Below are 25,334 nucleotides of genomic sequence, written 5' to 3' on the forward strand. Positions count from 1 at the left end.
CCAGAAGGGATTTGGGACAGTGCCCCTCTAGCAAGAGTGGGGAAGGCGGAGGCCTCTTGGGGGGAACAAGGACGTGGCCTGGAAAGGAGAGACCCTTGGACCAGCGGCCGTTGAGTTGGCAGTTAGCTGGTGATGCGTCCCCCTTTGTGACATCACCTGTCGCTACTGGGTCCTGGGGCAGCCGTTATCTCTGGCTCCCTTGAATGAATGTGAGAGTGAAAGAGAGCAGGTGTCTGAGAGAGAGGCTGTGGCAGCGAAAGTCGTTTAGAGAGAGATTGGGCGCGATTGTGAGAGAGAAAGAGAGAGAGATTGAGTAGAGTGTAGAGGAAGGATATCGAAGCGATTTGAAGCGGGGATTTGTTTGGGATAGGGAGGGGGGAGGTGGTTGGGGTTGGTTTTAGTTTCTGTGAGTTTTTAGATTTTGTTTTTCTGATAGCGTTAGATTTAGTTAGATTGTAGTTAGATTGAGTTAGGTTTCTTGGGTTTCAAAGTATTCGTTGGAGAGGGAGGGATTGGGAGGGGGTTGGGGTTTGTCTGTTTTAGTTTGGGGAGTTTTGTTTTTTGTTGTTCTTTTTGAGTTAGTTAGTGTTAGTGTTGGTGTTAGTGTTGGAAATTTTTATCGTCGAGGAACAGCGATCCTGCTGATTATGTAAGTATTGATTTAATTCTTCCATTCCATTTCATTTAGAAAGCACCTAATACTCTGATCTCAAGGCATGGCATGTTGAGGGTTGTAATATTTATCCCAAAGTAAATAAGCAGAGCACTAAACAGAGCTACCCACTCCAGTTAACAGAGTGGTTTTGCAGAGTTTAGTTCTTGCAGCTATTTATAGAAGACATGGGAGATTCTTGTAGAATAAAATACTAATTCAGTTGATTAGTGAAGTACACCTTTGGAGAGGAAAGACCATCCAAAGGTCTACATAAGGAATAGGTCGGAAGAGAGAGAGAGGTGTCCATCTGCTCTCTAAGAGGAAAGGAAGGGATTCTGTGACTCAACAGGAAATAGCTGAGGAGTCATATCAGGTTCCTGAAGAACATCTCGGTAATATTAAGACTGTTGATATTTGAATTTATTAAGAGTTCTAAATCTGTTATCAATCCGTTTTTAAGAACCACTTTTAAGATCTGGGGGAAATGGCATAAAATTCCTACCTCCATATTCCCCCTTGTTATCCATTTGTAGTCATCTTAAATTTCCAGCTTCAGACTCACCCTCTCGATTTCTTGGTGTTTTTGGAGGTGTTGCAAATAGATTAAAGGATTTTTATTATTTGGATAAGCCAATTGATTTCGAAACTATTTGGGAGAAGTTTATGAATAAGCATTACTCTTGGTTAAATTTTCTTCTGTTTCAGTCCTTTATTTTGCATCCTGATATAGTTAAGCAGGCTAAGAGGAATCTGACTATGTTTGAGGTATTAATATTAAAGGCTTCATAAGTGTCTAAGGGATTTATTTCTAGATTATACGAGATTCTAATAATTCAAACATCTGATCCATTAATTGGCCTTAAGTTGGCCTGGGAAAATGACCTACAACAAACTATTAGCAACTCACAATGGAATTGAATACTGAAATGGAAGCTGGTGTTTTCTACCTCTTCCTTAGAGAGAATTTTGTAAAGCTCTTTCACAGGTGGTATTTGACCCCTTCCAGATTATCCCACATTCATAAGAGTTTGTCCCCGCTATGCTGGAACGGCTGTGGAAATAGGGGAACATACTTCCATTTATGGTGGTCTTGTCCCAGTATTTTCTTCTTTTGGACAGAGGTATTTTTAAAAATGGGTAAAATTACACAACAAAGATTAGATATGAGAGCAGAGTTGGCTCTATTAAATGTATTTTCGGGAGCTAATTTGGCACTATTGTTTAAGGATCTTACAGTTTCCATGTTAAGTGCAGCTAGATTATCCATTGCACAATACTGGAAGCATAAAACCATGTCTTTGACATCTTGGTATCAGTCTATGTGGCATATTGCCCTATCTGAAAAATTGACCCATATTATTGGTCTTTTTTCATGATATGGTCGGATTTTATTGTGTTTACAAATCAAGATAATTTCAGTCATTCTCCTCCATCTAATGATTTACATCTCTGGAAGGATGGTTAATGGATGTCATTATGTATCAGTTTTACTATTCATGTTGATGTATTGTCTGATTAAATAAAAATTTAAAAGGGGGAAGGGTCATAGAGTAGAGACAGGTTGAACCGTTTGAGGATACCCCAAAGTTGGTGCAAAAGGTCAATGCACTGAATCCCGTTTCCGAGACCCCTCCTCTGGGCAATGCCTTGGTTAATCCATCTGCCAGCATCTCTTCCGCTGGGCAGTGCTTCAACCGGACCACCCCTTTCTCTTGCAAGTCTCGACCATAGTGGCACTTGATAGGAATGTGCTGGGTTCGAGACCTCCTTTTCTCCATTTGGGAGATCTGGATACAACCTTGGTTATCCTCAAACATCACTGTGGGCTTTGGTGCCCCAATTCCACAGTCCGAGAGCAGTTGGAATGTGCTCCATCTGCTCCCTCTCGCCCCCCGCCCCATAAACATTCCTGCCCAAGGGCCTCGTTCTCACTGTCTTCCTGCTCTCTTCTAGGTTGCGCAGGATCCGAGGCTTCTTTTCCAGGAGGAGCAGTCGGGTGGCCCCCCTGGATGCCCCAGGGGAGCCCGCAGCCTCCAAGCCAGCTGCCTGCCCCTGTTGGTTGTGCATCTGTGGGAGGAAGAACCGGGTGGCCCCTGCTCCCACCGTGCTGCCTCCCTCGCTGCCGCCAGTTGGGGAGAGCAGCGAGCCCGGGCCGTCAGCGCCCCCCGTACAGGATGCTGGAGGTGAGGAGGAGCCCCTTTTGGGGGGGATGGTGGGGCAGAAGGAGAGGGGGTGGCCCGGCTGGAAGGACAGCTCGCTCACGGTCCTGCCTTCTCCCTCTCTTCCCCACTCGGCAGCTTCCACCCCCTGCCATCTCATTCACGCCAGGCTGCAGAGGGTACATCAAGCCAGAACGCTGAAAGAAGGAGGAGGAGGGAAGGTAGGGAACCACCCTCACCCAGTACGGTCCCCAGGAAGCCCAGATCCTTGTCCAGGGTACCGGGAAATGGTGGGATGGCAGCCTCTCATCCAAGGGGGCCTGCCTGGTCCATTCCGGAGGAGGGAGGGGAAATCCTTCCCCACCCAACAGCCCCACGCTTGCCCCTTTCAGGAGCGGAGGGGCAGGATCACTTTCCTGATGGCCCTGATCCAGGCCTGCCAGGAAGCCATCCGGAGGGGGGAGCAGCGCCTTCCGTTTTTGAAAGGACTGGCCGCCCAGGCCGTGCTGGTGAGTGATTTGGGGCAGGGAACTCTGAGGCAAAGGGGTCGGCTGGCGGGAGGGGAGGCCTGGATGGGGGTGAGCGGGGAGGAGGCAGCCGCCCTTGGAACGGGGTGAACCCCAGCCGGGAGAGGGGGCTGGGCGCTTATGGGGCAGGAGAAGGGAAGCCCCCCAGGGCCTCTGGGGTGACTCCCTCCTGCTCTCTGTTCCCTCCCAGGAGGAGATGGCCTACATCTGGGAGGACCCCGTGCCCCACCACCTCTTCTCCCTCTGCACAGAGGCCATTGCCTCCTTAAGGTACGTGAAGGGCGGGACAGGGATCGGGGCCCAGATTAGGGTGCTGATACCTTCCCCCGCCTGTGCCAGTTTCTTCATGGCATTATCTCCCACCCCCCACCCCGGCTATTTTTCTAATCTTTCTCCTTTTCGTTTGGCAGTGGAATGAAGCCCTGCTTGGGAGCAAAAACAGAACAAAAGCTCATCTCAGAGTCAATCTTCTGGATGAGCCACATGATTGGAGGAGAGCCGGAGGAAGACCGAGAAGTAAATATCAACACCTCTGGCTGGGCCTGTGCTCTCTTGGTAGGGGGGCCTGCATAAGACCCCCTCCCCAATGGAGACAGACAGACGCCTTGATCCCCCCCCATGAGGGAAGAGGACCGGCAGGGCTTTGGGGGGCCCTGAGGAGGGGCCGGGAAACCCCTCAGGCCAGCAGCAGCCACACTCTGGCGCTCTCTCTCTCTCTCTCTCTCTCTCTCCCCCCTTCAGAGCCCATTTCTGCCCCCGGAGAGGTCCATGAGGAGGATGCTGCAAGCAATGCTCGCTGAAAAGCCCACCCTGACCCACCTCATCAGGATTACTGAGGTAAATTTGGGAGAGGGTGGTGCCCCCTAGAGAAAGAGAGACATCCAGTCTGGGGGTCAGCAGAAGGGGTCCCCTGCCCTACCCTGCTGGGCTTGGGTGGGGCATGTCAGTGGGAGAGGCCTCAGCTCACTCCCGGTCAGCAGCGTCCACACATGCAGCCCCCTCCCGGCACGTGTGGGGCCGCCTCCCTCTCTGAGCGGCCAGGGGAGGGCAGCCCACAGGCAGGTCCCTGCCCTGATGAGACCCCTTTTTCCCCACCTGGCTCACCTGACCCAGTGGGTGACCCCCCCCCCAGGAGACTTGCTTCTGGACATTGGGGGACGCTTCCTTCCTGAGGCTGCCACAGAGACATGGGAGAGAAGCCCCCCCACCCCCTCGGTCTTCCGCCATCTTGGCTCCCAGCTCTCAGCAGCCTGGCATGGGGGCTGCTGGCCAGAGGATTCCGTCTAGGGCTGTGGCATTGGGGGGGGGGACTGTATGGACTCCAAAAGTAGCCACCGCCATATAACAGCCCCAAAAGTTCTGCTTTAAAAGTATGTATGGGTTTGGGGAAATTATCGAGTCGATGGATGGGGGAAGTATGCAATACCTCTAAACACCTTGGAATAAAAAGACAAGAGGAAGAAAAACATTGAGTAAGCCATCTCATTTAACCAGAAAATGCCATGTTTTTCCTTGTGACCTGTATTGACTTCTTGAATGTGCATTGTTCCCCTTGATGTGGTAAATGAGATGGCCTATTCCACGTTCTCTTTATCTTCTCTTTTTATTCCATGGTGTTAGCATACTTCCACCAGCCATAGACAGGATATTTTCACAGAGTGCAGGCATCCCTGGGAAGCATCACTTTTTAGCCAATGACATGGTGGTGGGCTCTTGTTTGGGGTCCATTTGCATCCCTGATGGAACTCACTTAGGTCCTCTCCAGCTTCTCATTCAGAGGGACTGTTTCGTCCAACAGGCCATTGATGCTGAGTAGGGATGTGCATAAAACCGGTTCTCCCGGTTCGGTTCGGGTCCGAATCGGGTCCGGACCGGACCGGGGAGGTTCGGTTTTGGTTTTGCCAGACCACCCCCCTGGTCTGGTCCAGTTTCGAACCGGTTCGGATCCGAACCGAACTGGTTCGGATCACAAAAAGTGGCTGGTTTTGAAGGGGACATTGTGTTCTACCTGCCACCCAAATTTCAAGTCGATTGGACCTTCCTCTGATTTTTTACAAATTTTTTTTTAAAATTAATTCTTGCCCATAACTCACAATGTGGAGCCCTTAGGGGCAAAAAAGCTGGGGTGGGTGGTAGCCACCCATGGGTGTCCTCCACCCCAAAAATCCCAAGGCAATTGGTTGCTCCTAGTATTATTGGTGAATTTTTGAAGAAATTTTTTTTCCATTGGCTAGAATGGGGGTTTGGGGCTGCCCCAGACCCGCCTCTGTGGGGTGGCAGCACCCCCAAAGTGGGTCCGGGGCCATGGCAAAAATGCCCTCAGTCCCTCCCTGCAATCCCCGTAGAGATAGGAGTGATGGTTCTGTTGTTTTTATGAGGTGTTCTGAGTGTAGATTCTATGATAGCTAATGAGATTTCCAATGAGACACCATGAATCCACTCTCATTTGCTATCACAGAATCCACACCACACTCACTCAGAACACCTCAGAAAAACAACAGAACCATCACTCCTATCTCTACGGGGATTGCTGGGAGGGACTGAGGGCATTTCTGCCATGGCCCCGGACCCACTTTGGCGGTGCTGCCACCCCACAGAGGCGGGTCTGGGGCAGCCCCAAACCCCCATTCTAGCCAATGGAAAAAAAATTTTTCTTCAGAAATTCACCAATAATACTAGGAGCAACCCAACAATTGCCACCCCATCTTTTTGGCCCCTCTCTCTGGGCGCCCTAACACGTAACACCTAGTCAGTCCATCTTAATGCCTACCTACTACCACCACTCCTATCCAAGCAAGTAAGAGGAGGACACTCAGAGAGACAACACCCACTCTCTGATCTAACAAAAAGGCCACTGCTGTGCTGCCTGCCAGCACAGCAGCAGCAGCGGAGCAGCACACTAAGCACAAGAGCAGCACACACAGAGAAGAAGCAGGAGGCGGAGCAGCAGAGCAGCAGACCTGCCGCTCTGCATGATGGGTGATGTGACGCCCAAAGAAACCACCGCCTCACTCAGTGCCTGCCACTGACTAGGCCCGACAGACAGAAGCCAGCCAACCTGCTCTGCTCTGCTCTGCTGCTCCCCATGGATGATGCACACACACCCTACATCTGCATCCAAATTACCAGACCAGACCAAGTGCGCAGAGTCAGCACAGGCCAGCAGCCACCAGCCCAGCAACAACAACAGCTACTACTGCTACCACCACAACCAGTGTTGCCGCTACAATAACATTCCCAGTCCAGTCACGCGTGCCACAGCCTGAGCCTAGCACACAGCCAACAGCTGCTGCCAGCCAGTGCCTGGCAAGCCCAGCCAACATGAGGAGGAGAGAGCTAACAAGTAGACGGCGCACGCACATCACCAACCCATCACGACGGCGCAACTGCAAGGGGAGAGGGCACAATTACAGGCAGGAGGAGGAGGAGGAGGAGGAGGAGGAGGAGGAGGAGGCGGGCGAGGCAATCCTAGCACAGATTTGAAAGTTTAAAATCCACCAGGACATCTTCTAGAATCTAGACTTCTGTTTTTTCTACCACCAGCTGTAGTGTCTAGTTAGTCAGTGTGCTGTGCAGCTGAGCTGAGCTGAGCTGCGTGTGAGGAAGGGTGATTGTAGCTAGTTCTTTAGTTTCAGCAGACTGAGCATTGAGCATGGGCAGTGGCCTTGGGAAGCAACACAATTACACGACACTCACCTGCTGCTGCTGGTTCTAGAAGTTGCCTCTTCTCGTCTTTTCACCTCTTCGTGTGTGTGTGTGTGTGTGTGTGCAGTGAGTGCATGCCTTTTGCCTTGCTGGAAAGAAATGCTTCTCTGGTCCACCACCACATATCTGCTCAAGGACACAGAGGCCCAAGGCAGAGGTGGTGGCACCAGTGTGAGTGCATGTGTGCTGGTGGTGTTTGCCACCACAGGTGTTTAGTGTGTGTATGTGTGCGCTGCTAGCTAGGAGGGGGGAGGGAGGCAGGGAGGGAGGCAGGGAGGCAGGGAGGCAGGGGGGAGGAAAGGGGAGGGGGAGAGGGATGTAGAGGGGATTGAAGGGGGGAGGGTCCGGCTCAGAGTTGGTCAGCCACATATTTGTGCACACACGTGCTCACGTGTGTGCTTCGGTGGGAGAGACCAGACTCTCATCATCTGCCAGACCGGGGTTGGGGTGAGGTGGGCTGGAAGGGAGGGAGGATGGAAGGTGGTGAAGAGGAAGGGGAGAGGATGAGAGGGGAAGGATGGAGGGAGGCATGGGGGGGAGGGAAAAAAACATGTAGACAGACACACACCACACTACACACAGAAAGCATCCACACACAGAGACAGTGCTAGGCATCCATTCACACCGACAGACAGACAGACAGACACACAACAGGAAGAGACAGACTGCGCCTGCACCACACACACACACACACACAGACCCAATTCCCCCCCTGCACAGTTATCAATCAATATGTTGTGTTGGCAGCCAGTTCATTGCTATTCTGATGGTTTTGGGTTTTTTGCCATCAGCCAACATCAACAGTGACCACAATCAAGATGAACATAAGATGATAATAATTCATTCGTTTCATTTGAAAAAATCACCCAATCATTTTCTCCATGTAAACCAAGCCCCCCACACATGATTTCTGGTAACATTTTCAATAAAATCAATTCATTTGGCATTCATCATTTTGTTCTCCCTCTGTCACCTTTTTTTCTTTCTTTTGCATAATTTTGAGGCTTGATTTTTACATGGGGTTTTTAAAGAAAAAATTATTTACATGTTTATTTACATACAGTATTTACATATCTACACTGCATTTTAGAACGTATACCCGCCGCTGCCGCTAAGTCTAGTACTCCGTGGGCTGTGCTACTTTGGGGGGGTGTGCCGTGCCCACGCCAGGTCCCCAAATGCTGACAGGTGGATAGATAAAGGGCCTGTGCTGGTCAGCATTGGGTTTCTTTTTAGGTGGGCGTGGGCATTGTAAACATCTGGCCAGTCGCAGCACTACAACTACTACTACAACTGCATCTCTGTGTGGGCACACTACACGCTGCGACTGGCTGGCACGGCTCAGCATCTGTCACGTCATCTCAGCTAGAGGTGGAAGGGGGGAGGGTAGGGATAAGCACAGAGGTCGAGCCAGGCAGGTGACCAACCATGGGGCAACCCACGGTAATCACTCGCCCGGCTCAAACTCAAGCTTGGGGTAGCCCAACAGGGGGAGGTTCACCTTAAGGAAGACCAGCTGCTCCACCAGACCAGGGTCCAAGCGGGAGCGAGAGGGTGTCACCACGTCCCCGGCACGTGAAAACACCCGCTCGCTCTGGACACTGGTTGGGGGGCAGGAGAGGAGGCGCACAGCCACCACCGCCAGGTCCGGCCAGACTTGGCGGCGGCTCGCCCAGTACTGTGCGCAGTCCATGCCGTCTCCCTCCACAGGCTCCTCCAAGTACTGCGCAACGCATTGCTCAGCACTGGAGGGGGGCCTGGCAGGTCGAGCCTCCCGCATACCAGGCATGGCGCCATAGCAGAACCGCTGAAACCACTGGGCGGATCTCGAGTTGGTAGCAAATGGCTGCTGCGATGGCGCCGCCTGGGATGCCGCGCTGCTGGACTGGGAAGAGGGAGGGGAAGGGGAAGCTGACGCCGGCTGGCCGCCCATGCTGCTGCTGGGTGCGGGTTGGGCCGCGAGGGCTGCCCCCGCACCACTACCAACACCCTGGTCTCTGCGGGCCCTAGCGGCCTCCTCCTCCCTAACCTTCTCGACCAGGATGCCCTTCCACCTGGGCAAGTCGTCGGCACTCACGGCATTGCCCTTGAGGGCTGGGTAACAGAGACAAGCGAGGACATACTCCTCCCTGTCTCCCAGCACATCAACGAGCCGCTTGTCAACCCCAGACCTCAGCCTCCCAGCCAGAGCACGACCCTCTGGCGTGGTCAGAGAGATATGGAGTCCACCCATCAGCTTCTCGAGACCAACAGCTGTGGGCAGCACCTGGCTCAAGGGAGTGGTGTCGCCACACAAGCCCTTCGTGGCAAGCTGGAAGGGCTCGAGTGCCGACACCGCCTCGGACATCTGCTTCCACTCTGCGTTCGAGAAGTCGCAGACATCCAAGGACTCGTCCCTCGCCAGGGCGACAAGGGCTCTCTCCTGCTCCAACAGGCGCTGGAACAGGAGGAAGGTGGAGTTCCACCGCGTCTCCACATCCGTAGGGATGAGATGGCGAGGAAGGCCAAGGTCATCCTGCTTCTGGCGAAGCAGTCTCCTGGACTTCTCACTGCGGTGGAAGTGGGCGGCCAGCTTGCGGGACTTATCCACAAGCGTGGCCGTGGCAGCAACAGCAGCTGGGATGGGGTGGGCCCCCTTCTCCTGGGACGCCTTCAGCTCCTTAAGGCCAAGGGCGTCCCTGACGGTCAGATGGAGCGTGTGTGCCATACACCGTATGTTCACACAGTCCATGACTGTCTCGACAGCGGCGGTAACGTTGGCTCCATTGTCGGTGACAATGAAGCCGCGGGAGAGGTGTGGACACCCGCCAATCCACTCCTCTATCTGGCGGTCGAGTACGGCCGCCACCTCCTCCGCGGTGTGCCTCGTGTCCATCGTCTCCACGTGCAGGACAGCCCACCTGTGCCGTAGTGCAGCGGGAGCCGCGCCGGACCCGGAAGCATCGCCCGCGGAGGTCCCCTCACTCTCCGGTCCCCACCAGTGGGCAGTGAGGGCCAGGAAAGAAGCGTGCATCCCACTGACACTGGTCCAGAGGTCAGTCATGAAATGCACGCTTGTCCCGGCTGGAGCTGCACGCAGCTCGGCCGACACGAGCTCCCTGCACCGGCGGTACAGGGAGGGGACCACGTTCCGGCTGAATGTGGTCCTTGAGGGGATGACATATTCGGGAGCCAGGTATTGGAGAATCCGGCGGAAGCCGTTGTTCTCGACCACCTGAAACGGCTGGTCATCGGTGGAAATCATCTCCCCTATGAGGCGGGTGAGGTGATGATGGTCCACGCGAACAATACGCTGGCTGCCCGAGGACTGCGTCCACCGCTGGACAGGCAGTGTAGCCTGCCTGCTGGCTGGCACACTGCCGCTGCCCGCCCTAGTGGCAGATGCACAAGGCGCACTAGCGCTGCCAACCTGTCCCCTGAGACCTGGGTGGTGACGCTCTAGGTGTCTCCACATAGGCGTCGTACCCAGGTGCGCAGGGTCCCTTCCACGGCTGACAAGCATCCTGCAGTGGACACAGCGGGCGTGGAATGGGTCATCTTGAGGGACCTCAAAATGCACCCATGCACCACTGCCCTTGGCCTCCTGCGCCCTGGGCGCCGTCCTAGGCCGTTTCTCGCAGGGTGGCTGCAGTCCTGGGGGGGGGGCGGCCGCTGCTGCCTGCCCACTGCTGCCACCCAACCCGCCCCTTCCGCCCTCCACAGCGGAGGAAGGGCCCGGCTCAACTGGCATCGGAGAGGCAGGCCTCTCCTCCACCACCTCGCCAGACCGCTCCCCACCAGAGTGTCGGGCTTCACGAGGGGGGGCCCCACTGAGTGGCGAAAGGATAGGGGGAAGGGGCCCCAGAGGGAGGGAGAACCTGGCTACATCGCTGCCAGCCGCACGGTCCTCACCGCCCTCTACCTGCTCTTCCAACTCCACAGTCTCCTCCACCTCAACAACTGGCGGTAGCTCAGCAGCACCTGGTGCCGCCGGCGAGGAGGGACCCGCCACAGCCCTAACGGTGCCTCTGCCTCTGCCGCGATTGGCGGCAGCAGGCGTGGGGAACTGAATCCTGCGCACCAAAGATGGGGCCGGAGCAAAGAATTCTCCAATGGGGAGAACTGGGGTGTCCTCAGGCTCCCCGCGTCCTCTCCCTCCCCGTGCCGCAGGCGCACCCCGCACCTGGCCTCTCCCACCTCTGCCTGCCAGCCTTGAGCGAGCCCTGCCCGCCACACGGCGCTCAGACATGCTGCTAGGTCAGAAGGAGGGAGACTTTAGGAGGAAGGCCAGACAGGGTCAAAAAAATAATTTGGAGGGGCTTAGGGGCCAAAAAAAAAAGGCAGCTGATTTGGAGGCGGCGGGGGGGGGGAGTTTGTTTTCAAAAAAGGAAGCCAATTGGGGGGAAAGGAAGACTTTTTGATATGGGGGGGGGAAGCCAATCGAAGTGAGGGGGAGGGTGTCCTTTTTGAATTTGGGAGTCAACCACCAAGCCAATTGGGGAGATGGGCCTGGGAGGGTTTTTTTTTAGAAAAATAGGGGGTTAAAGGGTGGAACCCCGGTGTGGGAGGGTGGCACGGGCAGTTGGGTGGAGTAGTTGTGGTGTGGGTGGCAAGTTTTTAACTTTTTTTGGGGGGGAGAGTGGATGGGGGGAGGGCACAGCACCTACCGGGGGTGGGGGAGGGATGCAGTCAACGCTTGGGAACCTGCAGATCAAAGGAGGAAACCCTTATTTAGTGAACTTGAACACAAAGTGTGGGTTCTGGGGGGGGGTTCTCAAGTAATGCTCCTGTGGGGGGAGCATCAAACTCAATGCAGCCTATTTAGTGACTCTAAATTGCACACAACCAAAACCAGAACCCAGTCACACCAACACAGAGGTTGAACCCACCCACTCTGTGACTCTGCCTGCCCAATGCCATGGCAAGCAAGCAGCAGCAAACACTTGATGGCAGCCTCATGGATTGAACATCATGATCATCATCATACGTGTGTATTGGCCCAGCATGTAGTGGCAGCATCAGAGCCCAGCCAGGACCCCACTCAGACTGCCCCAGAGGCAAGGAAGCACTCTGGCATGGCATGGGCCCAGCATGTAGTGGCAGCATCAGAGCCCAGCCAGGACCCCACTCAGACTGCCCCAGAGGCAAGGAAGCACTCTGGCATGGCATGGGCCCAGCATGTAGTGGCAGCATCGCATCAGAACCCTGGACCCCACTCAGACTGCCCCAGAGGCAAGGAAGCACTCTGGAAGGCACCTGTTCAAAAACCACCTGCAAGACGCATGCAATGCAACGCAACACACAGCAGCAATTTCTTTACTGGGCATGGGCATGAAGACACAAGTTTTACAACAGTACATCTCCTCTCCAAGGTTCCCTCCCTCCTCCCCACACCCAAATGCATTTCAGAATAGGGGTGTCCCTATTTAAAACCGCCAGCTAGGGAGAGAAAGGGGCAACAAAAGGTGCACAATCACACACGCACTAACCCCTCTTCTTCCGGTCCTTCTCCTGCCGCTCACTGCTGGTCACGGATTCGCCACCGCCAGCCAGCCACCCTGGGCTGAGACACAGCAGGGCGGCCGCACGAGGCACACAGGCAACCGGGGTAGTTCAACAACGATGGAGGGGCAGAAGTGAGGAGACAACACTATTTGTGTCGCTCAACTCACCCCCAAGCAGAGACAAAATCAACCAAAAACTATAAAAAGAAAAAAAAAACCGATGGCAGCCGCCAGGTGGGTAGGCTACTGTGTGCGGCTGCAGCTGTGGGAGAGGAGGTGGAAAGTGAAGGGGAGCAGAGAGAGAAAAGACTAAGAGAGAGAGAAAAGAGAGGGGGGGCAGGGACAAAGAGAAAGAGGAGAGAGAGAGAAAAGAAAGAGAGAGAGAGGAGAAAGAGAGAAGATAGAGAGAAAGAGGAGAGAGGAGAAGCGCAGCGCAGCAGGGAGGGGGGATTCAGGTGTGGGGGGAGGACACAGCAGTAGCAGCGGTCCAAAGAGGTGGGGGGAGCAGAGAGGGTGTGTGTGGTTGGGGGCTAGTGTGTGGCAGGGGGCCTGGGGTAAGTGGAGAGAGTCAGGGGCAAGGAGAAAAAGAGGTGGGGTGGGGGGAGCAGAGAGGGTGTGTGTGGTTGGGGGCTAGTGTGTGGCAGGGGGCCTGGGGTAAGTGGAGAGAGTCAGGGGCAAGGAGAAAAAGAGGTGGGGTGGGGGGAGCAGAGAGGGTGTGTGTGGTTGGGGGCTAGTGTGTGGCAGGGGGCCTGGGGTAAGTGGAGAGAGTCAGGGGCAAGGAGAAAAAGAGGTGGGGTGGGGGGAGCAGAGAGGGTGTGTGTGGTTGGGGGCTAGTGTGTGGCAGAGGGGTGTTGGGGGGAAGGGGAGGGGGCAACAACAAACAGCAAAGGAGAAACTGGAACAACTCGGGCAGCAGCAGCGATTAGGCTGGATGGGGTGGTTGGGGGAGGAGCTGGGCCTGGGCTAGGGTCTGGGAGGAGGGAGGGTGGGGGGGCAGGCGGGGGGGGAGGAGGAGGAGGAGGGTAGCAAAATATATAAAGCAATATATATCAAGAGAACACAAGCCAGAAGTTTAAAAAAAAATGAAAAGAAAGACTATACTAACCAGCAGAAAAAACTTGGGGGTGGGGGTGTGGGGAGGGGGAACCAAACACAGACTCTGAGGGGGGCCACTAAGTGAACAGAGACAATGAAACCACAATTGCTGCAAATTAATAATAGCAAATGAATAAGTGGAACCAAGCAAAGAAAACTGGACTCTGTTTGGCAGCAGCAAACTTGGGAGAAGGCTGGATGGGGTGGGGTTGGGGTGGGGTGTGGTTGGACTTGGAGGGGCAAGTTGGGAGCAGGGAACCAAAACTGATTATATGGGACAACAAGAAACAACAACAGAATCCTCTGGGGGTGGGGGGGAGGGATTCAGGGAACCAACTCGCAGGGCAGCAGCAGTCAGCAGAAACAAACAAAATGGTACGATTTAAGCAAAACCAGCAAGCAATATATAAATGAAACCAATGGAATGCAATGTGAAAATCAAAAAGTTGGACAAAAACAAGGCAGGACAAAGAGCAATAATTAATGGAAGAAGTTTTAAAGCAATGAGGATGCAGTGGGTGGGAGTGGGGGAGGGGGAGGGTAGGCCCAAAGGATGAGAAGGGAAAGGGGGAGAAAAGCAGACAGACAAGGAACAGGGAAAATTGGGGGAAATTAAGAAGAAAGTAAAGTGAAGTAACACACAGTATACAGACAAGAGACAGACAGAGAGAGGAGACACACAGAGAGTCACAAAGGGCAGGTGGAAAAAGGATTAGAGCACACACAGAGTGAGAGACACAGGACACAGTCAGGACTCACAGAGACACCAGAGCAGCCAGCAAAGGGCAAGCAGGTTCCTGAGATGATCCCACAACTGCAGCCAAGAGAAGTTTCCAGAGAAGAGGCTTGGGTTTATATAGGTTTGAAATTCCCTCCTTTGGGAGCCCCCACCTTTGCACTCCCCCCACGGCCAACAGGGTGCCAGCTCTCAACAGTGCAACAGCCAAGCAGCCTACCAGACCAAAGGACTTATGCTGGCCAATCAAGGATCAATAGCGCAGCCAATACAATGCCTGGAAATAGCATCACAAAATGGATGCAAGGAGGAGCAAAAGTTTCAGGAAGGAGACACAAAATGGAGGACAGACTTGGAACTTTAAAGAGACACTCCAGAGACTCAATTTCATTCCCGAACCGGCTCGAATTCGGTCCGGCTCGGTCCCGGAAGGGCCCGATTCGGTCTGGGATCGAGCCGCCGGATCCGGACCGGTTCGGGACGAACCGGTCCGGATCCGGACCGAACCGCACATCCCTAATGCTGAGATGTTCAGCGAGGAGGAGGAGGAGGCAGCCATGGCAGAGAACGTTGGCTTCTTACTGCTCAACATGGCCATTGGGCCCCCTTTCTACTTTGAGGTAAGTCTCCCCCATGCTGGCCTGACTCCCCCTGGCTCCCCCTGGCTCCCCCATGGTGGCCTGGCACCCCCCAGCTCCCCCTTCCAGGATCCAGGGTCCCCAGAAGAGCTCTGACAGGCCTTCTTTTCTCCCTCTCTCTACAGGCAGAGCAGATCAAGCCACTCCTGCCACTGGGCATTCGCAGGGTGGGCCGAACAACATCCAGGGCCAAGGGCGATGGGAGCCATTCCTCCGATGAAGGTAATGTCCATCCTGAAGGAAATGGGGCTGGCAGAGCTCCCTCCCTGCTCTGGGCTTGGGGAGCTCCCGCTCTGTGCCCACCATGGGTCTCCGAGGAGCCCACGTCCTCCCTCTTCCTGGTCCCCCAGAGCCTTCCCCAGAGCCAGCCCTGCACACCCCAATCCTGCCCCAGGGAAACATGGCGCTCCCTGAGGAAGGCCTTGAAGCCAAACTGCAGCTGGGGAAGCCCTCTCTGCTGCTCCCCTTGGGAATCCCCGACCAGAAGCCACCTCCTTTTCTCAGGGGCAGGTAGGGCCCCTTTTGTAAACTAAGCCATGCCCGTCTTCTCTCCCAACAAGCAGACCTCTTCGAGCCCTGAGAGGATCTGGATTTTGGTGACCTTCTCCAGGAGCAGCCCCCTTCCACTGCAAGCCCCAGGACAAGAAGAAGAGCTCCATCTATGCCAAGAAGATGAGGAGGGTCTTGCCCAGCTGGAGGCACGACGACACCTAGAATCCCCCTCCCCTTGGCCTCGTGCAGAGGGGAGGGAGTTTGTCCCAGCCCTGCCCTGCACGAGGCTCAAGAAGCAGGCCGATTGGCCCTTTAGGTTTGGGGGGCGGGGTTTTGGCCGGGATCGGCCGATCCACGCCCCAGGCTCCTCAGTTCGGCCTGGGCATTCCCCTCCCTCCCTTCCCTGGTGCAGAGCGGGTCTAGTGATTGGTCGCCCGAGGGGATCGAGTAGGAATTTTTTGCTCCCAACGCATTGGCCACTGTTGGGGGTATTTTCGCCTACTCCGTTCTGTACCCAGGTGTTTAGTTAGAGTTAGGCTGGTCACAATGGCAGTAACAGTGCGGGTTGGGGGGTAGGTTGAGGGATAGAACATCGGTGAGCACCCTTGGATATTCAAAAGGTTGATTGGTCAATTGCTCCTTTGTGGCCTGTGCGGCACGGGGAGAATGGATTGCCATGAAACCTGCTTCAGGACTTCACCAACCTTTGGGCTGTGCGGTGCGGGGTGGGTGAAGACCTTGAAGTATCCAGATCCCCTCTTCTAAAGGGGGGGTTGGCTTTGAAGGAATTGGGCAGGGCGTTCCTGCCCATTTCCTGAGCCAGGGTGTGTCGCCCAGTGAGGCGCTGGGTAGGACGTTAGAGTCCTAACCCGGGCCTAGTGGCCCGCACTGTTCTCTAAGGGTGATTAATCACCTGGCGTTCCAGTCCGCCATGTCTATTGTTCCTGTTAATAAAGTTGTGGCCCTTTTACCCATAATAAGTCTATGTGTCTTCTTGGGCTGGGAGCTGGGGACAAGGAGACCATCTTTGTATGCAGGGGACACAGCACTGCAAGAAGCGGGTTGCCCAACTCCGCCAAGAAGAGGCAGAGCAGCTCAAGCGGGAGAGAGAGTAGCGAGAGGTAGAGAGCCCTCTGGAGGAGGAGCAGCGCCTTCACCCAAAGCAGCATCGACAGGAGCAAGAGATGCTTCCGCCTCAACAGCAACAGCCAGCCGAGCTCCCCCGAGAGGGCTCCACTGTCTTCCCCCCAGGAGAGGATCCCCGTGTGGTTCTCGCCACCTTGGAATGGGCTGAGCAGAACCAGGATCTCCAGGAAGGCAAGTCCATGAGTGGGGTACCCAGTGTGGTTGTCCATGGGGATCTGGCCAAGGGTTGTAGTCATGTGTCAGAAGGAGGGGATGTTACCTGAAGCCTGGCTGCTTTGACATGAAAAAAAACTGAATAATATCATGACCTTGGATGAAGGTTTATGGACAGAGGGACAGGAAATGTCTTGTGGGCAGCTGAAATCGCTGGTCAATGGATGTTTCTCAAAAGGGAGTCTCTGCTCAACTTCCCCAAATGTCAAGGGGAGAAGGAAAAAGAAGAGGAATCACAGGAACCTGGACATAGGCTGACCTGGTGTCTTTGTGCAACAGATGACCATGTGGTTCAGTGGTCACAGACTATGGGGACTTTTGGCTCCAAGTGGCAAAGGTGGTCCTGGACGCTGCAAGAGTCACAGATGCGGGTCCAGCATGTGCCTGGCAAAGAAAACACCCTCAAGGAGTTTTCTCTGTCTGGAGAGGGGGAATCTCAGCCTGGAAGGATGGCCTGGACGTGGCCCACAAGTACCCTCAGAAGACAAGCACTGAAATCCTGGAAGGGCCAGGCAGTATTGAGCCCCAGACCTCTGCCGAGAGCAGGACAAGAGACTGCCCATCCAGCAAGCCAGACGCCGAGAAGAGAGAGAATCCAGAGAACTCTGTGTAGGGACCAGTGTAGGGTGTTAGGGTAGTGGGTGCGTTTCTTTCCAACCTTTTATTTTCCCTGGTATGTTCTTTTGGTAGGTTTGTTTTCAGTTTTCATTTTTGCTGCAAAGTAATGCTTTAATTGAACTGGTTTTTTAAAAAAATAAACTTTCTTATTCTATCAAGATTGGAAGCTTGTTGTTGATTTGTCTTCCCCCCACACCCATAACCCTTTCCACATGAGTGAGTTTTTTTGTGGGTTGGATACTTTTGACAAAGGGGTTTTGTAGTGGACCCAGCCATACAAAAAGTCTACTTGGTGGTGGCAGCGGCAAAAGGTTAGGAGGAATAGGCAGTTGTTCCTCCACAGAAGTCTTCGAAACCAAACTCCATCCCAGCTTAGGAAACAAGATCAATCACATGCGTTAGAAAACATTTCACTGAGGGATTCTGTTTAACCTCTCATTAAGGTGGTAACACTTCGTTGGTTAGATTACTGGGTTCAAAGCCCTTGATATATACTAAAGATATATTCCTGATTAATCCAGTGGCAGGGATTTTAAAATGTGAATCCTAAAGTCACTGACTAGGGAGCAATAATAAACTTAGCAATTCACTTTATTTCTTAGCTGCCCCATTCAAACAACATTCAAACGCAAAATAAAAACACATCACACATTAAAGCATCACAGACCCCCACCCCCACCTCAGAAGACCTCTCCTCCTCACAGCTTCAGCCTCCCTGTGTTTGCCAGACAAAATGAGAACAACCCACTCAGCTTCCACGGCAGTTTTTAGCACCCACCGCAGTTTTTAGAAAACAAGCAAAGATGTGGCTCTTCACACAGGCTTTTAAATGAGATTAGTTTTTCATAAATGTTTTTGCTGCGCCTGCTGCTCTGTCTTTTATGTATTGTAATTCCAGAGGTTTTGAAATGTTTAAAAAGAGATTATTTCTATATATTTATATTTATAATTCTCTATGGCGTATAAGCAGTGGGACCAGGAGATGCAGGGAAAGGAATGCAGAGAGGCAGGACGCAGAGGTGTATCTAGGGGAAATAGCGCCTAGGGCAGGGGTGGGGAACCTTGGCACTCCAACTGTTTTTGAACTACAACTCCCACCATCCCCAGCTGGGGATGATGGGAGTTGTAGTTCAACAACAGCTGGAGTGGCAAGGTTCCCCACCCCTGGCCTAGGACAAGCACTCAAATTGCGCCCCCTGTCCAAACATCTGACACCCATCTTTCAGATAACTTTACCATAATAACAGCTGAAAAATACAAGTCACGCTCGTTAATCTTTTAATATTTCAAAAACTATTTAGCAGTGGACGTAGCCAGACCAAAAAATGCTGGAAAACTACAAATTTCAGTATGCTGGGGCTCATGAAATACCCCAAAACTATGTGGAGGTATACTTAGAAAACTAAACAGAAGTGTCTGTCTAATTCTATACAGTACTATGCATTGTAGCATCACCATTACATAAGTTTCTCCAGATTACCTCAACAAGCGATGGGGATCATACCGAAGAAGGCGCTCTTTTCAACAAAGTTTCCAAAGCAGTTTACATAGAAAAATTAAGAATTAATAAATAAGAGGGTTGCCTGTCCTCAAAGGGTGACTGTCTATAAAATAAATAGAAGGTGAACACCAACAACAACCACTGAAGGGATGCTGTGCTGGGATTGGATAGCGCCAGTTGCTCTTCGCCTGATAAATATAAGCGAATCACCACTTTGAAAGGTGCCTCTTTGTTCAGTTAGCAGGGGTCATAAAACCACTGGCCCCTTTTCACATGAGACTTAGGGCTTGTCTTCACGAACAAAATCGGGACTAGGAGAAGTGTCCCGCCAGGCTCAAAGCCCTGGGCGCACTCCTAAGAAATGAGTGTGTGCCAGCAAGAGTGAGCTGGTAAGAGAAGGGGAAGTGATTGGGTGCCAGAGGCAATCCAGGTCGGATGACACAGAACGTGCTTTTCCTCCACCCTCAATACAGTCTGTTGCTGTGTACATTCAGTGGGTTGCCTGCTGCCCTCCTCCACAGATCACGGCTAGCACATGGTAACTTCCCCCAAATCTTACCACGATTTTAGCTGGTAAAAGGACTGGTTTTCGGGAGCATGCAGGAGGCCCGGAGTCTGGCTGGATGCTCCTCCTCCTGCCCCGATTCTGGTTGTGAGAATGGGCTCTTAGTGAGGCTCTTTCTCCCATCAGATTGGTGGTGGGAGGAGAGCTGGTCTTGCGGTGGTAGTGCCTGGCATGGGCACTACCCCTTTGCTGAGCAGAACGGGTTTGCATTGGAATTGCATTTGAACAGTCTGCTTGAAGAGAGCTGGTCTTGTGGTAGCAAGCAGGAATTGTCCCCTTTGCTGAGCAGGGTCCACCCTGGTTTGCATTTGAATGGGAGACTACCTGTGCGGGCACTGGAAGAGATTCCCCTCAGGGGATCGTCCTGTTCTGGGAACTGAAACTTCCCATCCATCAGGGAAAAGAGAGCAAAACAGCAAGGAGTTTCAGTACATGAGGCTACCACAAGACCCACTCTTGTCCCATGATAAATATTTAATAAAGTGTTTAATCAGGTCTTTATTGGCCCCCGGCAGTCCTGTTACTTACAAAGGGGATAAAGAGAATCCCGTTTACCCTCCCTCTCCATAATAACCATCTCTAAGCCTCAGCATTTTGTCAGGAATCCACTGACTGACTCCTCAATTTGGGGGCTGGATCCCAGAACCAAAGTAAATTTGTCAAGGGCTGACATGAGCACACCTGTCTCTTCTCTTCCTCCTCCTCTTAAAGCTTCCTCTGAAGACCTGAAGGAGAATTGCCTGAACTACGCAGTACCTGTGGCTGTCCTGGGCGTCTCGTCCTCCCTGCTGCTTCTCCTGAGCTTTCTGTGGTCTCAACTCTGTCCTTCCGGGCCAGGTAATACCAATAAGCACACTCTAAGAGGGGAGAGAAGAATAGTTCACATTTGAATATCGCTTTATGCAGAAGGAAACCCCCCAGCAAGTCTCCCTAAAGGTGGAGCTCTGGTCTTGTGGGAGCAAGCATGAATTGCCCCCTTTGCTAAGCAGGGTCTGCCCTGGTTTGCATCTGAATGGGAGACTTCGCCTCCGATGTGAGCACTGCAAGATATCCCCCTTAGGGGGTGGGGCCAGTCTGGGAAGAGCACCTGCATGCAGAAAGTTCCCAGTTTTCTCCCTGGCATTTCCAGTGGGGCCAGGAAATGCAGGGAAAGGAATGCAGAGAGGCAGGACATCATCAGTTTCCTCATGGGATGAGAATGCCTGCTAGTTGTGGCAACAGTAGTTTGCCAGGCCACACTGGACAGGCTGGTGCTGCAGTTGCATTCAGAGGTTAAAAAGCTGCGACAAAAGGGGTCTGAAAAGACTGTTAAGACTGAGGGAAACTGTGGCAATTCTAAAAATTAAAAAAAAAGGCTGGTGTGGAATGAATCTCCAGACTAAAGGGTGGAAAGCAGGAGGAGGGAAACAGTAATTTCTCCCCCCACCCACCCTTTCCCTCCCTCTTGACTCTTTTTTGCTCTGCAAGGATTCCAGCCCAGAGTCTTCGAAATAACTTCTTCAGAGATGCCAGAGGTAAGGCTCTACTTGGGAAACCGCTCTAGCTTTTCAGGGTGTTTTCACACCTGATACCCAAGGGGGAATGCCTCTTCCCAGATAAGATCAGAAGAAGCATTCCCTTTTGCATGAGAGTGAAGGAAGAATGCTTCTTCTAAGATGGTGCCTGACACCCTTAGTAGTATTTGAAAGAAACATAGATTGACTTTTTATAAATCCCCAGCCTTAAAAATAATGAACACATTAAAAAAAAAAGATTTGGAAACATGTCTGATTGTTTCAAATGCAACTGGAACTCAGTTTTGAAATCAATTGAAGACATTGTAGGAAGGTAGATTTACATGTGTGGTTCAACTTGGGTGGTCACCCCATTAAAGAAAATCCATGAATTGTATGAAGTCTCGTAGATTAAGATTTAATTCTTAATCTATGAGGATTTAAGAAGTGTGAACTAAAATAATACTTTCTTTTTAGATTATCCCCATACATAGATAGCAGTTGGTGCCATTATAGAAAAAGTGCTTCTTGTTGTAGCACTGGGAATACCTCTTCAAAGATGGGATTAGAAGAGGCATTCCCTGTTGTATGGAAGTGAGAGGGAAATATCTCTTGTAAGATGTTGTTTAACACCTCTAGTATTAGTTCAAATAAATATAGATTGCACTTGTGTAAATCTCCCACTCAATAATCAAAAACATAGGGGGAGTGAAGATGCAACTTGGAGATTCACAGGTGATCACTGAATTTTCCTTCTAGTCACTTGTGCAAAGGCTTTTAGGAGTTGAAAGCCAAAGGTGGTGTGGTGGCTAGTGTTAGGCTTGGCTGGGCTAAGGCCTGTTTGGATCCCTCTTCATCCTCTGGCATGGGCAGCCTGGAAATGTAAGCCATCACACAAATAACAGGTTTCCCCCCCTTTTGTGAAACAGGACGGAATTTGCTACAGTGAGCTGGATTTTCCTTCAAGAACTTGGGACGTGGACAGGAAGAGAGCAGCAGCACAAAAGAAACTTTGAACAGTCTGTGATGAGCTGGTGCTCTTCCGTGAAAAGAGAGGTTAGGGGTTCTGATCTGGGAAGTGGTGCCTTATTCCCAAGCAACTCCATGAGTCGTTCCACGCACAATGCCACTTCCCAGCCTCAAGTCTTCAGTCTGCCATAGTGAAATCTTTTTAGACTTTAAGGCAGGAGGAACCATTTTGTCTTTTTGTTTCTGAGGTCAAGTCACCAAAGTTCACTTCAGGAACTTTCCCCCTTGAAAAGCAGAGTGGACAGGTGCTACAGGAATGACAAATGTACAGACAAAGGTCAGCCTCAGACCAAGGTCAGCCTCCTTTAGCAGCCCCTGCTGACTGAGCCAAGGGCGCCTTCTCAAAATGGCAGCTCTCTTGTATATAGCAGGGGGAGAGCAACTGTTCCCTTTCAGCCCAGCATAGCTTCCTTCCTGGTGACTGTTGCTGGTGTCTCCCTGGGGTTTCTTTTTAGACTGTGAGCCCCTTTGGGGCAGGGAACCATTTTCTCATCCCCTTTTTTTTTAAAGTTAACCATTTTGAGACATTTTTTGTTGCTGAAAAGCAGTATATAAATATTTCTAATAATAAAACAATAATTAAAGTGACTCGCCTTTCAAAGCCTTTTGTGATAAGTTGTGATGTATTTTAAATACTAGTAGACATACATAGAAGAATGATTAATAACACATCTGGCAAATTATTGTTCATTGAGTGACCAGAATCAAGTCTATACCAGCAGGGCTCTCAATTTTAGATATCTTTTACATAAGCAACTGACCTGGCTTCAAGTATTCTGTCACACACACCTTTAACCTCCTCGAGATTGACTGGAATGATAAGCAATCAAATAACAGGAGGAGGTTTATCTCCTTTTTATTTTATTTTATTTTATTTATTTTCTGAAGAATTGGAAGGTACTTGTTACAACCAGCTGAATTTGCAGCAAAGAAAAAATCAAGATCGGAACCAGAAGAGTTACAGACTGCAAGGGAAAGTTCTATAGATTTGAAGGACCTGTGTCAAACATTATATCTCAGAAAACTGTAGTATTTACCTGAATCCAAGACTAGGTTTTTCCCCAAGTTCTTTGATAATAGAAATTGGGGTGTTTGTTTTTCTTGAACTGAGTGTGCTGTTCCTTTTGGGTAAATACAGGTATTGCTTGTATTTAACCTCTATTTTTAAAAGGGGGTCGACTTAAATTTGGTCAACCTAAAGTCAGGGTTGTCTTCTTTTGGGGTAAATACAGTAAATAGTCAATCAGTAGGCGGTTGCTGGGATCAAAAGCAGGGTGCTTCAGACATAGGGCTAGTTCTCCAGCATCACCACCACCACACACACACACACACACACACACACACACACACACACACAACATAGCAGATTCATCTTGGTCACTAGAACATGGTGGGAAATGATAACATGGATGCCATTAATACAGAAAAGGCTGTGTTTAATACAAACGTCGACATTTAACCTGCTTAAAAAGACAATAAACTCTGGATGTTGCTTTTCTTGTGTCATTCCTTCCTTTAAAAGCAACATGAACTTCAGCTCACAGACTATATCCATCCCTTTGGTCACCGTTTCAGTTCTTGCAACGGAGTTCTGCACAATCGGTCTGGAACAGAAGATGGAAAGAAAGAACAATTCTCTTCCACTTTGCAAGAGATACAGTGCTTGGTGGCTTGGATCCCACTGTCCCTCAGCACAGGCCACCAGGCAAGCGTCTATTTACAAGGCTGTTAATACTGAATCGTCCAGAGATTTATTCATCCAGATGCTCCACAGCCTCATACCCACTGCATCCTCTTTCTCACATAAAGCATCTGCTCCTTTGGCCCATCTTGCAACACCAGACACTTCATGTTATCCAAGCTCTGGATTGTCACAGGATTTTGATTCATTTCTTCCAAGCCCTTTGTCCAAAAGATGTACTGCATGCATATCTATTGAAATGTGTGTAGGAAAAATAAATGCAAATTACCTGTGGGGCCTCTGCCATAGGTATCCGGGTGTCTGTCTTTTCTCCATTCCCTGTAGAGAGAAAGGGGTTAAAAAGGGGTAGGAAGCCACATTACCCTTGAATAGGGGCTGGGATATCACACAGTCCCTTTCAAGATAAATGCATTACCTTTGGCAAGATGCTTTCTGAAGATGAAGACCGTGGCTGTGATGATCAATAGGAGGATGAGAATAGAGGGTAGCCCAATATACAAAATGGGGGTGCAGTTTCCTGTACAAAGAGGAGGAGGAGGGAGGGAGGAAGACCTGGCGGCTGATAGCTAAAGCAGCCTGAAGGCCAACTGAGGGCAGAGGAATAAGTGACCCAAGGCCGCCCTATGGCTATACTGGACTACTAATGTTCCTTTAGCTGCCCGTGGCTCAAAGCCCCAGACTGGGTTACTTCCTGTCCTGGGGAAGGCTGGGAGATTCCAGGGAGGATATGGACGGGGCCTTCTCCTCTCCTGCATCATTCTCCCATTTCTATCCGCCAAACCCCCTTCAGACTATTGTTCAGACTCTGAATCCAAGGAAAAAGTGACCCAAGGCCTTCCCATGTGTATACTTGACTACTAAATTTAGGACTGACAGAAGAAGTATTTTTTCCACACAGAATCTAGGGAATTCTTTGCCATGGGATGTGTGGAGGGCCACCAGCTTGAGTGGCTTTCAAAGGGGCTTAGACAAATTCATGGAGGACAGGTCTATCAGTGGCTACTAGTCTGGTGGCTGTGGGCCACCTCCAGCCTCAGAGGCAAGATGCCTCTCAATACCAGTTGCAGGGGAGCAATGACAGCAGGAGAGAGGGCATGCCTTCCCCTCTTGCCTGTGGGCTTCCCAGTGGCATCTGGTGGGCCACTGTGTGAAACAGGATGCTTGATTAGATGGGCGTTCTTGGGCCTGATCCAGCAGGGTTGATGTTCTGGAGAGGAGAGCTGGTCTTGTGGCAGCAAGCATGACTTGTCCCCTTAGCTAAGCAGGGTCTGCCCTGGTTGCATATGAATGGGAGACTTGATGTGTGAGCACTGGAAGATATTGAGGATCTCTTGCTCTGGGCAAAGGAGCCCGATGGGAAGAAGAAGGTCGTCTGATGGATGAGTGGCAGGAGGAGGACAGGCCACCGGCCTCCTAGGCACCTGATGGAGCCCACAGCCTTATCTGGGGGACCTCTGCCAGCCACCTAGGGAGGGAGGAGGGCCATGGCCTTCAGGTCCTAGCTACACTTCCTTGTCCTAGGAGGAAACCTTTGCTTTGGAGTGGATGCCAGTCAGAGCTTGGCCTAGGGAGGCAAA

The 25,334-nt window shown here is 51.7% G+C and overlaps 1 protein-coding gene and 1 long non-coding RNA gene across 2 annotated transcripts; one reads left to right on the top strand and one right to left on the bottom strand.

Annotated features, from left to right (window-relative positions):
- Positions 1-557: 557 nt before the first annotated feature.
- LOC128337662 (uncharacterized) lies at positions 558-22,656 on the top strand. The gene is made up of 11 exons (XM_053278898.1): positions 558-649; positions 2,609-2,838; positions 2,953-3,035; positions 3,207-3,323; positions 3,532-3,611; positions 3,752-3,857; positions 4,083-4,178; positions 15,124-15,220; positions 20,245-20,370; positions 21,001-21,047; positions 21,956-22,656. Coding segments are annotated over exons 1-11 (1,071 nt in total). The 5' UTR covers positions 558-647; the 3' UTR covers positions 22,043-22,656.
- A 746-nt stretch (positions 22,657-23,402) lies between these two features.
- Positions 23,403-24,278, bottom strand: LOC128337672 (uncharacterized). Its single transcript, XR_008312395.1, has 3 exons — positions 24,173-24,278; positions 24,026-24,075; positions 23,403-23,659 (listed from the first exon to the last, which is right to left on the bottom strand). It is a non-coding gene; the product is annotated as an uncharacterized LOC128337672 (long non-coding RNA).
- Positions 24,279-25,334: the final 1,056 nt, after the last annotated feature.

This window comes from Hemicordylus capensis, chromosome 14 (genome assembly GCF_027244095.1).
Source record: "Hemicordylus capensis ecotype Gifberg chromosome 14, rHemCap1.1.pri, whole genome shotgun sequence".
Lineage (NCBI taxonomy): Eukaryota > Metazoa > Chordata > Lepidosauria > Squamata > Cordylidae > Hemicordylus > Hemicordylus capensis.

Excerpts from the sequence above, each read along its gene's own strand:
- LOC128337662 (XM_053278898.1), top strand. Across the intron at positions 15,221-20,244 it reads GAGCCATTCCTCCGATGAAG|CTTCCTCTGAAGACCTGAAG; the intron begins GTAATGTCCATC and ends CTCCTCTTAAAG. Across the intron at positions 21,048-21,955 it reads CTTCTTCAGAGATGCCAGAG|GACGGAATTTGCTACAGTGA; the intron begins GTAAGGCTCTAC and ends TTTGTGAAACAG.